This window comes from Leopardus geoffroyi, chromosome B1 (assembly GCF_018350155.1).
Source record: "Leopardus geoffroyi isolate Oge1 chromosome B1, O.geoffroyi_Oge1_pat1.0, whole genome shotgun sequence".
NCBI lineage: Eukaryota > Metazoa > Chordata > Mammalia > Carnivora > Felidae > Leopardus > Leopardus geoffroyi.
The window spans coordinates 27,596,705-27,610,604 of NC_059327.1; the positions used below are offsets into that span (position 1 = coordinate 27,596,705).

The window sequence follows — 13,900 nt, forward strand, 5'->3', positions numbered from 1 at the left end:
TGTTGTTGGCTGCGTTGTTAATTTTAGCCATTCTAACAGGTGTGAGGTGGTATCTCATTGTGGTTTTGTTTCGTATGTCCCTGATGATGAGTGATGCTGAGCATTTTTTTCATGTGTCTGTTAATGGCTTATCCCATTTTTAGAAATTTCTTAATCAACAGAATCTCATACAGTGATATTTTTCAAAATTTGGATGAGGTCCCATGGGGGGAATCTGTGAAGCCTCCTACCAAACTCTTTAGAGTAAGTTGGCTGATAAAAGGTAGGATGCCAGAAGCCAGGGGCTGCAGCCCCATTGGGGGCTGTTTCTATGGGTTACTTAGCTCTACTACTTGGCCCCGAGAATCTAATTCACTTGTCCAGGGTACACCTACAGGACAGCAGCTGCTGGCCCTTTCCTTGCATTTATAGAGGATAAACATAATTTATCAAAATACTATTCTGGTTGGGCCTATAAGTAGGACAGAGTAAGACAGAAATCAGGGGTGGCCTGAAGGCCACTTTCTAGATCGAACAAAAGAAGAAAAATGTCATATCCAGTTCCGAAAGCAAGGTCAGAGCCATGAGATTAATAATGACAGAGATGAAAAAGCAGGTGCTATTGGTGGTATGTCAGGGAATTTGGGAGGCAATAGGTGGGGTCTTGGGAGTGATAATCAGTAACTGAAGGAAAGAGAAACTAAAGTTGCCAAATGCTGAGGGAGCAGCTGAAGCAGGAGTCAGGAACTCAAAAATTAAGTCCTAACAAAGGAAATGAGGATTGGAAGAAGATACATTCTCTGTTCTCTGCTCTTGGATCCCGGAATCTCCTCTTTGCAGACAGATGGCTTCTGGATCTACATGTCTGGCTCTGACTTAGATTAAGTCCTTCAAATCACATTGTTCTTTATACTGTCCAATATAAATGAAGCATTTCTATAGGATGCAAATAGAAAGGGAAGGAAGTAGATGTCCTGGTTTTAACCAATCGGAGGAGCAGAAATTACCCCTGGCCATCAATAGAGAGATAGATTTGGAGACCAAATTGCCCTTTAAAAAACTTTATTAACCAACCACTTTTTAAAATTGAATAATCTATCGTAAGTATTTTCCTAATCATTAAAGGCATTCATGTAAAAAAATTATTCAAGTGTAATGTACATACATAAACTTGCACATATCTTAAGTGTACAATTTGAAGGGTTTTCATAAACTGAACACATACATCCATGTAGCTAGCTCCTCAGACGTGCCTGTATACAAGCATTCATTTTTTTAATGGTTTTATTTTTTAAATTTATTTTTTGAGAGAGAGAGAGTGCAAGTATGAGCGGGGGAGGGGCAGAAAAAGAGGAAGACAGAGGATCCAAAGCAGGCTCCCAGCTGACAGCAGAGAGCCCCACGTGGGGCTCAAACTCACAAACCTTGAGATAATGACCTGAGCCGAAGTCAGACGCTCAACCGACTGAGCCACCCAGGCGCCCTCAACCCATTCATTTTTAATAGCTCTATCATAGCCCATCGTAATTTGCTTAACCATTCTCCTAATGCTGACTTTTTTTTTTTTTTAATGATAAATAATGCTGCAGTGGTTATTTATCTTTCTTCCCAACCTATAACACCACCACTACCATCCCACTTGCCCGTCTGGGTCGGATTCTAGGGGTGTCCTTCCAGCAACGTGCTTGTAATGGTCTTAGAGTACTTTAACATCCCCTTGGCAACCTACTGCTTCCCCTTGACTATCCCCAACCTTGGAAAATCCTGTTTGTCCACATTGTCTCCTCTGGGCTATCGAGTGCAGTGCCGGAGGGTTAAGGCCACTACAAATTCCTGCCATCTGTTCAGGGCCCTCACTGCTTGTTGTGCTATATTCTGTGTGTGAAGATCGGGCTGTTTGTTTGCTGTCTGTTAGTGAGTGATATTGACACAACTTTTTTTTTTGTAAGTTTATTTATTTATTTTGAGAGAGAGAGAGCTTGAGTGGGGTGGGAGCAGAGAGAGAGGGAGAGAGACTTTCAAGCAGGCTCCATGCTGACACAGCACAGAGCCTGACGTGGGGCTTGAGCTCACAAACTGTGAGATCATGACCTGAGCCGAAATGAAGAGTCAGATGCTTCACCAGCTGAGCCACCCAGGCACCCCGACACAACTTTCTAAATGATCTATAACTTCTGACTGTCTTCGTCAGGTTTTAAAAATTAGAAGCTCACTTGCAAGTTTAAATTTTGTAAAGAATGAAAATGGTTGGTTTGGGAAGCTTAGATGCTGTGCAGTGCTTCCCATGGTGCAATAAACAGAGTCAGCAGATGATTTTAAGTGGGACACAAACGATTTGTATGTATTCCTTTTAGTGAATATGAGAATAAAATATAATTAATGCACTAAACTCGATTTTCACTAATGCCATTGCTCAGAAAGAGAGTAAGTTTTAAAGTAAGCTGAGCTAAAATCGATTTGAAGAGAAATTGTAATTCTGTAACATGCCAGGTGGCCCACAGATGTGAAAACGATCGTTATGTGACTGTGGCTTCACTACCACTGGAGGTCTTGCCAGCTTTCTCTTGGGGTATTTTAAGTCCTAACAGAGGAAGAAACGGAGACAATTATTTAGGATGTGCCAAGAAAAGGGAACTGGACCCTCAACGTTGTACTAAAATAGGATTTACTTCTTGTTCTTGGTCTCTTTGTGTGACATATTTCATGGGTCAGTTTTGTACTTAACAATTATGTAAGTGCTTATCAAGCCTCAGCCAGATTTCCAATTTATTAACATATTCTGACATAATATCAGCCTTTCCATTCTGAGACCAAATTTTTCAAGTTACTTACGGATCAGCATGAGTCTCTAGTTCGTGTAACAAACCCACACAATTATATGATTTAGAGAGTTTTTGTCGTTGTTGTTGTTTTTAAAGTAATCTCTACACCCAACACGGGACTAGAACTCACGACCTCGAGATCAAGAGTCACATGCTCTAGTGACTGAGCCAACCAGGCACAACTGACTTAGGTTTTTGTTTTTGTTGTTTTTGTCTTGCTGAACTCACAGTCCAGGATCAAGTGGACCAATTGGACACTCAATGTTTAGGTGTCCATGTATATACTGTTTGTCATTTGGTTCACAGTACCTAATGTTTTTATCTATCCCCTTACCTAAATGTTGTTTCTACACCTACACTGTAAGCCCCAAGGGAAGAAACCATGTCTTTGTCTCTTTGGGGGGGGGTGGGGCGGGACTTCGGTACCAGTATAATAGCTTGTTAAAGTAGATGCCCAAATTTCTATGGCAAGACATGAGGTATATGCATCCAATACTTGAAAAAAAAAAAAAAACAAAAAACCTTCTAGTATGGAAAAGTTCAAGCATACGCATCATCAACACACCATCTGGCACTTTTTAAACTCTATTTCATGGATGTATAAGATGAAGGCTGGGGAAAGATATCAGGTCAATTTATGGTTTCTCTTCGCTAAAAGAAAAAGCAAAACACAATACACCATGGGAAAGACACTGTTGTAAGAATTACACAGCAGCCAGAGAGAGGAGAGGCTCCTGACCTCCACCGCCAGCATGATATAGGCAATGATGAGCTGGGTGTGGGCCCAGGTGACAGTTCTATAGAGCAGCTGCATCGGCCAGGATCTGATAGACAAGTTGGCAAAGGTGTGGATTAGGTAATCAGCTTCCACCATCAGAGCCCAGCAGAGGAAACCAAACACCTGTCCTGGATGGAGCCCGTGCCACCAGGCAGAGAAGGCAAATGTCTGCAGCAATGGCCAGGCCCTGCCGTGCTGGAATATGAGGCGTCTGAGCCACCCAGCTGTGCTTTGGTTCCACTTTCTCGTGAACAGGGATATCCTGTGGGTTGTTTCCAGTGTCCAAATGTCCGCATCAGGGACGTATCCCTCCCCAGCAGGGCTCTGACCAAATTCAGGTCCAAAGCCTGCTGCATGGAGGAGCGCATCATCCAGGATCCAGCAGGAATAGTAGGTGAGTTTGAAGAGCTCGGCTGTGGACCACATGACACGGATGCACTGGAGTTGCCGGCAGTCAGTCAGACCTGCTCCTGCACCCACCACCTTCCTCAGGACCACCTTTAGGCACTCGAGGCCCAGAATCTGCAGACCCATCCGGGTCAGAGCCCAGACAGAGCGCCTGGGACCCAAACTGCTGGACCCTTGAACACGAGCCTGAAATCTCTGGAAGGAACACAGGGAGCCTCCTAGGAGAGCAGGGAAAAAGAGCAAGTAGCTGAAATAGGGCAGTGTCTTCCACAGATGTTCAAGAACAGAGCTTCTGCCCCTGATGCCTCTTGCTTCTGCCTTCACTTTTCCCTCACAAAGGTCCAGAGAGAGGGATGTGACCCTCTGGGTCAAGAGCATGAGGGAGGAAAGAGTGATGCAGAACCTGAAAGAGATTTATTTAAATGTGAAAACGCTCCCCATATTTATTTCATCCCAGTCCAGTCCCTCACACATGACCCCACAGCAGATAATAGCTCTGAATGATCAAGACCGATGTCCTGGCCTACAGTGCCCCCACAAAGACTCTTAGATTAGTTCAGACCACAAGCTACTCTGGGCAGGATCAAGAGGTAAATGGGGAAATCGGGGCACCTGGGTGGCTCAGTCGGTTAAGTGTCTGACTTCGGCTCTGGTCATGATCTCATGGTTCAGGAATTCAAGCCCCGTGTTGGGCTCCATGCTGACAGCTCAGAGCCTGGAGCCTGCCTTGGATTCTGTGTCTCTCTCGCTCTCTGCCCCTCCCCCGCTTGCACTCTGTCTCTCTCTCCCTCAAAAATAAACATTAAAGGGGCGCCTGGGTGGCGCAGTCGGTTAAGCGTCCGACTTCAGCTCAGGTCACGATCTCGCGGTCCGTGAGTTCGAGCCCCGCGTCGGGCTCTGGGCTGATGGCTCAGAGCCTGGAGCCTGTTTCTGATTCTGTGTCTCCCTCTCTCTCTGCCCCTCCCCCGTTCATGCTCTGTCTCTCTCTGTCCCAAAATAAATAAATGTTGAAAAAAAAAATTAATAAATAAATAAATAAATAAATAAACATTAAAAAAAATTTTTTTTAAGGTAATGGGGAAATTAATCATGAATCCGAGAGGCAAGTAAAAGACTGACAAGGAATATCGTGGGGAAATATTGATTATAATATTTCTAAGAATGGCCTATACAGATTAGGATCAGGGACCTGGAAGAAATTTGCCATGGAAGAAACAAAAATTTAGTACTGAAGAGACTATAGTAAAGCAGAGATTTTGAATATGAACTGGTCCCTGATAGTAAGATTTTGCAGGCTGTGGTTTCTGTGCTGAGGAATGTGAGTCAAGCTAGGGGTTCAGGGTGTGCACTGAGTCATTAGCAATTTGAGGGGTGTTCTTAACCAATCACTTGAACTGCTCTGGCTTCGGTGTCACAAGGTAGAGAAGATACTACTGGCAAAGTTATTGTGGAGAAAATTAAGGAAAATTATATGGTGCACTCTACAATCAGGGTTGCTGTCCTGTGGAGAGAAAATGGCACTGTTTCCCAAATGCTGCTGTTTCATTCTGTGAGTCTGAGGATTTAAGGACAACTGACCTCATCTGACTTATCCAAACAGTAAGTAAAATTGCCTCCAAATGCCACCAACCCCTGTTCACACTCCTTCTGTTGGGGTGGAATGTGTTCCCCGTAAATTCGTATTTTGAAGCCCTATCTCCCAGTCCCTCAGAATGTGACTGTATTTGGAGACGAGTTGATTAAGTTAAAATGAGGTCATCAGGGGTGCCTGGGTGGCTCAGTTGGTTAAGTGTCTGACTTTAGCTCAGGTCATGATCTTGTGGTTCATGGGTTCGAGCCCCGCATCAGGCTCTGGGCTGACAGCTCACAGCCTGGAGCCTGTTTCTGATTCTGTGTCTCCCTCTCTCTCTGTTCACACTCTGTCTCTCTCTCTCTCTCTCTCTCTCTCAAAAATAAATAAACATTAAAAAAAATTTTTTTTAATGAGGTCATTGGGGTAAACCCTAAACGAATATGACTGGTGTCCTTATGAGAAGAGGATATTAGGGCACAGACACACACAGAGGAAAGACCAGATGAGGACACAGGGGGAAAGAGCCATCTACAAGCCAAGGAGGGAGGCCTCAGAAGAAGCTGAACCTGCCAACACCTTGATCTTGAACTTCCAGCCTCCAGAGGAAGTAAGTTTCTGTTGTGTGAGCCACCCAGTCTTCATTACTTTGTTATGACAACCAGAGCAAATTAGCACATCTTCCCATTTCAGCTCTGGCTCAGCCTTCCTTCCGTCAACCAGATCCCGTTTAACTTGCTCCTCCAGCCCCTATCAGGTCCTGGCTTCCCACTGAAATGCTAATTCACCACACCCTAGTCAGTACTCCCCATTCCCTACCGGCTGCCATCTTGCCTCTTCTTCTGAGAAGCAAACCCCACTGGCCTTTGGTGAAGCCAGTGAGGATAAAGAAAAGGATTCTGGGTGTGGCAGGGATGGCAAAATGAGTGAAGCAATGGCAGGCTAGAATCAGACCGGTGACCCACCTCGACAGGTCACAGCCCCTGTTCTGTGAGTGACCATGGACCCACGCCAATTGTGATAACAGAGGGATCCAGGGACCACAGGCCTCAAGAATACAGACATACCTGTATTAGATACTTCTAATCTTGGTGATCTCAGGGACTCATGAAAACATTTCTTTAGACTAATTCTTTTTCCTACACTGGGTGACCACCCTTCTGGGAGGATGGAATAGCTGAGTCTCAATGAAAGCAAAACTCTTGGGGCACCTGGGAGTCTCCGTCAGTTAAGCATCCAACTCCTTTTTTTTTTTGTTTTGTTTTTTTAATCATTATTTATTTTTGAGAGAGAGAGAGAGAGAGACAGAGTGCGAGCAGGGGAGGAAGAGAGAGGGAGACACAGAATCTGAAGCAGGCTCCAGGCTCCAAGCTGTCGGCCCAGAGCCTGACGCGAGGCTTGAACTCATGAACCGTGAGTTCATGACCTGAGCTGAAGTTGGACGCTTAACCAACTGAGCCACTCAGGCACCCCAGCATCTGACTCTTAATTTCAGCTCAGGTCATGATCTCACAGTTTGTGAGTTCGAGCCCTGTGTTGAGCTCTGCACTGACTGTGTGGGGCCTGCTTGGGATTTTCTCTCTCCCTCTCTTTGCCCCTCCCTTGCTCCTGCTTGCTCTCTTGCTCTCTCTCTCTCTCTCTCTCTCAAAATAATTAAATAAACATAAAAAAAAAAAAAGAAGAAGCAAAACTCTTGCACAGCAGCTTCCATGGGAAGGTAGCAAAGGTTTACAGTGGATTGATACCTTCCTGGTCCTATTAAAGGGGAGGAGAGGCCGCTGGCCGTGTGTCTAAACCACCAACTCTGAGTTCAGCAAATAGTGCTTAGTCACTTCAAGACAGGCCTCATCCAGGGGCCCTGGGGCCCCTGGTTCAACGCCCTTTCAGGCACAATGTTAAGTACAGCTAAGTGCCAGATACTGTGCTACACAGGCAATACATGGTAGTTATTTATACTCACATCATTACATTTATATACATTATCTCTAACATCAAAGATTTGCATTCAGAGACATAAACACACATATACACATACACGCACACTTTTTTTTTTAGGAAAAGAAATGGAGGCTGAGAGGTTAAATGACTTGCTTAAGGTCACACTGCTCAGATGTGCAAGAACTGAGATTCAAACTGCACACTCAGGGTCTCTCCACGTCCCCCAGGAACAAGCAAAGCCTTGGCTGGTTTAATACAGCCAAGGGAACAGGCCGCTTTACCTCATGGAAGGACGTTCTTGCAGGTAATATTCGGTATAGTGCAGACCCAGGTGACACAGCGTCTGCCAGCTCATCTGAAAGAAGAAAGCCCACCTGTGGACATCCCGGGGGCCGAGAGAGGAAATCAGAACCCCGGCGCACAGAGCAGGGATGAGGACAAGCACGGCGAAGGAACCCATAGCAGCCCAGGCCAGGGCCCCGCCTCCAGCCAGGAGAAAGAGGTACCTAGAAGAAAAAGGACAAGTGTGAGACTGACTTGGAACAGTGTGACAGATGAGTCACTTCAGATGTCATTCTGGAGAATCCCGTGTAACACCTAAGGGAGCCATACTGTTATCACTCCAAAGTCTTCTTTTTGTTTTTCTGAGGGAAAGAACCCTGGGAGAAAAAGCCAGAGTCCATTTGAAAACACCTACCTCAGGAAACAAATTTTGATACCCACCATTCAAGTGGGAACAACACCCTCCCCTGACAATCCTGTGGGTGACAGCTCTGGAAGGTTCCCTGGTGGGGACATCTTAAAAAATCTAGTGGTTTGCTGGGGCACCTGGGTGGCTCGGTAGGTTGAGCATCTAACTTTGGCTCAGGTCATGATCTTGCAGTCTGTGAGTTCAAGCCCTGCATCAGGCTCTGTACTGACAGCTCAGAGCACGGACCCTGCTTTGGATTCTGTGTCTCCCTCTCTCTCTCTCTGCCCTTCCCCACTTGTACTCTGTCTCTGTCTCTCCGTTTCTAAAAAATAAACATTAAGAAAAAAATTTTTTTTAATCTAGTGGTTTGCTGCCTGACTGAAAAGTGATGGGAAGCTAGTGTCGAGGATCTAGGACAGCTCTCTAGACATCGTCTCATTGAGATGAGCCTCTTTCCTTTTCGCTGGGTTGCACTGCCCTGAACCATTCCAGAGAGAGTGGGAAAGGGGACTCCGTGCCTCTCTCCACGAACTGTTTGAAAACTCAATTAGAAAAAAAAAAAAAACTCAATTAGAAAATCTTTATAGGTGCTCTTAATCTTCCCTATTGCACTTTAAAGATCTTAGGAGTTGATGGTTTTTCTTAATGTTGTTAAAGACCCACGTCAGTGAAGTGGTTTATGCAAACTGCCTCCCTCAGAAGCTGATAGATGCCCTGAGGATGTGCAGAGACCTGGGAAATTTCACATTATGAGGACTCAGTTCTTCTTTCCACAGTGTATGGAGGTTAGTTTGTTTGTTTACTTTTTAGTTTTTTTTTTTTTTTTTTTTAATTAACCTCTACACCCGTTGTGAGGCTTGGACTCATGACCCTGAGGTCAAGAGTCACATGCTCTCCCAATTGAGCCAGCCAGGTGCCCCTGTTTGTTTTAATTGGTGCCAAATTAATAAATCTGAATGAAGAGGTGTGAAAATAGGTCCTGACTGGTCAGGGATAGGAAAATTGAGTCAAAGAGGCCTATGCTTTTGGGGCATCTGGGTGGCTCAGCCAGTTAAGCGTCCAACTCTTGATTTCAGTTCAAGTCATGGTCTCATGGTTGGTGAGTTCGAGCCCCACATCTGACTAGGCGCTGACAGCACGGAGCCTGCTTGGGATTCTCTCTCCCTCCCTCTTTGCCCCTCCCTCCCTTCAACCTAAATAAACATTAAAACAAACAAACAGGGGCGCCTGGGTGGCGCAGTCGGTTAAGCGTCTGACTTCAGCCAGGTCACAATCTCGCGGTCCGTGAGTTCGAGCCCCGCGTCGGGCTCTGGGCTGATGGCTCAGAGCCTGGAGCCTGTTTCCGATTCTGTGTTTCCCTCTCTCTCTGCCCCTCCCCCGTTCATGCTCTGTCTCTCTCTGTCCCAAAAATAAATAAACGTTGAAAAAAAAAATTTAAAACAAACAAACAAAAAGATTAAAAAGAGGCCTACATTTTCTTGACCACTGCAGGGTATGTATCATGGCTCAGCGACACACACACATTAGTAAGAATGTCTTTGTGGGGGGACTGATAGGTGGTCCCCGTGTAAGTTGCTCTATCACACAGGGCCTGGGCCATTCCCGTGCTTCCCTGCCACGGAAAAATAAGGGGAACATGAATTCCTTACACAGCAGAAGACTGAAGTGGCAACTGCCCTCAGGCTTTGTAAACATTAAAATGTCTACACGTGTTCAATGTAGGCTACATGATGTATTGAGTACTTATTTTATTATAGGCATTGTGCTAATAATCTCTTTGTAAGAAATAGCTTTATTTAATCCTTAAAATAACTCCATGAGATAGGCATTATTATTTCCATTTCACAGATCAACTTGAGAATTTATTCATATACACAGGACACTCAGGAAGGGAAAGACCCAGGATCCGCCAGGCTGACTCCGAAGCCAGCCATCTCCCTCTCTCTTTTTTAAGTTTGTTTATTTTTGAAATATTCCCTCTCTCTGCAAGAGAGAGGCAGCGCACGTGCACGCATGTGCGCACACAAGCAGGGGAGGGGCAGAAAGAGAGAATCCCAAGCAAGCTCCATGCTGTCAGCACAGAGTCCAGAGCCCCACGTGGGCTCAAAGTCACAAACCAAACCATGAGATCATGACCTGAGCTGAAATCAACAGTTGGACGCTTAACCTACTAAGCTACCCAGGCGCCCCCCAAAACCGGCAATCTTAACCCTATGGGAATTAACCCTTGTTTTTGCACTTGCTTTGCTTTATTATTTGTGATTCTTTCTCAATAGGAAACTTTTTTACAACTGCTCCCCTCCTAAGTGAGGGTAAGGGCTGTCAACCAGTTGTGAACATGTAATGTACCACAGATTAGTCAAACTCAGTAGTTCTTTTTATTAGATACAACTAGATCTTACTTAAAAATCCCCAGTGTATAAAAATCTTAATTTCCAAAATAAGTGAATCATTAGGAGGTAGCCCTCGGGCAATGGATTTTCATGTGACACAAGGATATTCCACAAACTTCTTTAAAAACACGGTCTGCCTTTAATGTATATAATGTATTAATTACACAGGGGCGCCTGGGTGGCTCAGTTGGTTGAGAGTCTGACTCTTCGTTTTGGCTCAGGTCATGATCCCAGGGTTGTGGGATTGAGTCCCATATCAGCCTTTGCACTGAGCATGGATCCTGCTTGAGATTCTGTCTCTCTCTACCCCCTCCCCTGCTTGTGCTCTCTCTCAAATAAAAAATAATAACTTATTAACTACACAAAAATCAGTTCAATCAAGTTATCAAGTCTCTAATGATAATAATTTTTGGACCCCAGATTGAGATCCAGCCAATCTAACATAATTTATTTCGACTTATTCCATTTCTCTGAGAAATCATATAAAGGCATTTTAAAAATCAGTTATATATTTAATAAAATTTAATTTTATTGAAAATGATAAAATTCCATGAAATTAGGACTGGTCAAGAGTACAGGACATATGGTGGGGGTATAGACATATCTGTTTGGGGAACTCCTGTACTAAGTCAACATCCATCTCTCCCCAGAGTTTATTTTCACCATTTTCCCCTTTAATGTAAACCTGTCAAACTTTGAGTCAATGCAGACATGATGTCAATTTCCACTACCATTTCACTCTAATAGAAATATCAATGATTGAGCAATCAATAATCAGTGGTAGTGATAATTACTTAAAAACAACCGTATAATTATTTATTTTTTAAAAAAAAATTTAACATTTATTCATTTTTTGAGAGACAGAGAGAGACAGAGCATGAGCTGGGGAGGGGCAGAGAGAGGGAGACACAGAATCCATAACAGGCTCCAGGCTCTGAGCTGTCAGCACAGAGCCTGATGCGGGACTGGAACCTGTGAACCGTGAGATCATGACCCAAGCCAAAGTCAGTCACTTAACCGACTGAGCCACCCAGGCGCCCCCGTATAATTAATTATTTAATCTTCATGTCTTCAGGCCAATCCGTGCTTTTTGACCTACTATGGTATTCATAGATGTAAGAGCAAAATTAGCCTTTAAACCTACCTGGCAGGGGTGGAAAATGAGTCCATAGTGCAGAGATAATTAAACAGAAGTGCAAAAGGAAAAGCAGCCCCTTGATAAAGTGATACAGGATGGAGGAAGAACAGCTGAAGCCAATCCATTGTGAACTGGGACAAAGATACTGTCCTTTCCAGAGTCTTTAACAGGTGCTTTCCTTCAGGAAGAGAAATCTCAACCAGGTTCTCTTTGATCTGCTTATATGGCTCAGGAAGGCGTGGGTGAGTAAAGAGCAAACAAAAGCACTGGCGAGAAGCAGCATAAAAGTTGGCTTTCTGATAAAGGGAACGGCACTATAGAAACCAAAATGCGTTTTGGTGTGATATTAAGAACGTACAAAAAACATTGCTTTCACAATTCTCGTTTAGTTTACATACTGTGTTATTTGCCTTTCCAGTCATCTGTCTGTCATATTTTCTTCACTAAGTTAAAGAAAAATGTCATTTTCCAGTTGTGGACAGACAACTGGCTGGCTGGGAAGGAGAAGCAAGGATGTGAGCGAGGAAAGGAGCCACCATAATCACATGAGCCAATTCCTAAAATAAATGCATGTGCGTGTGTGTGTGTGTGTGTGTGTATAATCTCCCGTGGTTTTGTTTCTCCGGAGAACTGTGATTAATACATACACCATGGAAGTCTTTCAAATTAATTTAGACAGACATTGTTTGAAAACAGGTGCTTATATGCTTGGGGACAATAGAATGTTTTAAATTCATCCATATATTTATTCAACAATTTTCTTTTTTTAGTATCTATTATGTGTCAGGTACTGTGGTCAGTGCTGGGTAAACGGGGACAAATTTGTGTGGCTACTTTCAAGGAACTAAGTCTTTGGGGGAAATAATAAGATAAACAATTACAGCTGCCGATGGGTCCTTTTTTGCGTTTTTTTTTTTTAAAGTAAACTCTACCCCCAAGATGGGGTTCAAACTTACAACCCCAAGATCAAGAGTCCCATGTAGTACCAACTGAGCCAGCCAGGTACCTGGATGATGGGTCCTCTTCTTATTCCATGGAGGAAACCAGCAGTAGAGCAAGAATGACCTATTTCTGATTGGGTGGCCAGAGAGGGTGTCTCTGAGTGTGATGGTTAGTTTTTTGTATCAGTTTAGCTAGACTAGGCTACAGTTCCCAGCTATTCACTCAAACACCAATCTAGGTGATGTTGTGAAAGTGTTTTGTAGATGTGATTGAAGTCCATAACCAGTTGACTTTAAAGAAGGGAGAGTATCCCAGATTATCTGGGTGGGACTGATCCAATCAGTTAAAAGGCTTTAAGAGCAGGCCTGGAGCTCCTCTGAAGATACTCCAACCTACAGACAGCAGCTACACCACATGCCTGAGAGTTCCAGCCTGCCCCACAGACTTCTGACTTGCCTAGCCAGCCCCCACAATTGTGTAAGCCAATTCCTTGCAATAAACCTCTTAATTTATAACTCCTAGCAGTTCTGTTTCTCTGGTTGAACCCTGACCAATACACAGAGTATGTGACATCTGAGACTTAAACCACCATAGGAAGGCAGGGTGGAGAGCAGGGTCAGGTAGAAGCGGTCTGGGGCAGTCAGCTTGGCTTCATAGAGAATGAACGCGTGATTAGAGAAAGAGGAAGAGAAACTGAACATGAAGAAGTAGAAGAACTGAACAAGAGAAGTAGTCAGGGGCTGGATCTAGTCCAGAGGTAGGTTACAGAAAGGAGTTAGGAAGAAAAACGAAAAGAATGCAAAGTACAATAACTGGATTAGTTTTTAAAGGATGATTTTGTTGGACGCTCAGTCGCTTAAGCGTATGACTTCGACTCAGGTTATGATCTCCGGTTGGTGAGTTCAAGCCCTGCATCGGGCTCGGTGCTGACAGCTCAGAGCCTGGAGTCTGCTTTGGATTCTGTGTCTTCCTCTCTCTGCCCCTACTCTGCTCACACTCTTTCTCAAAAATAAAAACATTGAAAAAAATTAAAAATAAGATAAAGGATGATTCTGGCGACAGGAGAATGGCTTCAATGAGGGAGGTGGGAAGGCGGTGGGAAGGGGATGGGGGACACCCCGGGAGAGATGGCGGCTGAGATTGCATTAGGGAGGTGGAAGTCTTGCCGGTGAATTATATACGAATTATATACGGGGAGGTGAGGAAAGTCTAAGATGCCTATTGAGTTTCTAGCTTGAGCA

The 13,900-nt window shown here is 44.3% G+C and overlaps 1 protein-coding gene across 1 annotated transcript; it reads right to left on the reverse strand.

The window, feature by feature from the left end:
• Positions 1-2,039: 2,039 nt before the first annotated feature.
• On the reverse strand, positions 2,040-13,602 carry MBOAT4 (membrane bound O-acyltransferase domain containing 4). The gene is made up of 3 exons (XM_045455831.1): positions 11,724-13,602; positions 7,777-8,001; positions 2,040-4,390 (listed from the first exon to the last, which is right to left on the reverse strand). Exons 1-3 carry the CDS (start codon positions 11,840-11,842, stop codon positions 3,427-3,429), a joined length of 1,308 nt encoding a protein of 435 aa, XP_045311787.1. The 5' UTR covers positions 11,843-13,602; the 3' UTR covers positions 2,040-3,426.
• Positions 13,603-13,900: the final 298 nt, after the last annotated feature.

Coding starts and splice junctions, on each gene's coding strand:
- MBOAT4 (XM_045455831.1), bottom strand. CDS start 11,842: ATGGATTGGCTTCAGCTGTTCTTCCTCCATCCTGTATCACTTTATCAA. Junction 8,002..11,723: donor TCATTTTCCACCCCTGCCAG/GTAGGTTTAAAG, acceptor TTTTTCTTCTAG/GTACCTCTTTCTCCTGGCTG. Junction 4,391..7,776: donor CAAGAACGTCCTTCCATGAG/GTAAAGCGGCCT, acceptor AATCTCTTTCAG/GTTCTGCATCACTCTTTCCT.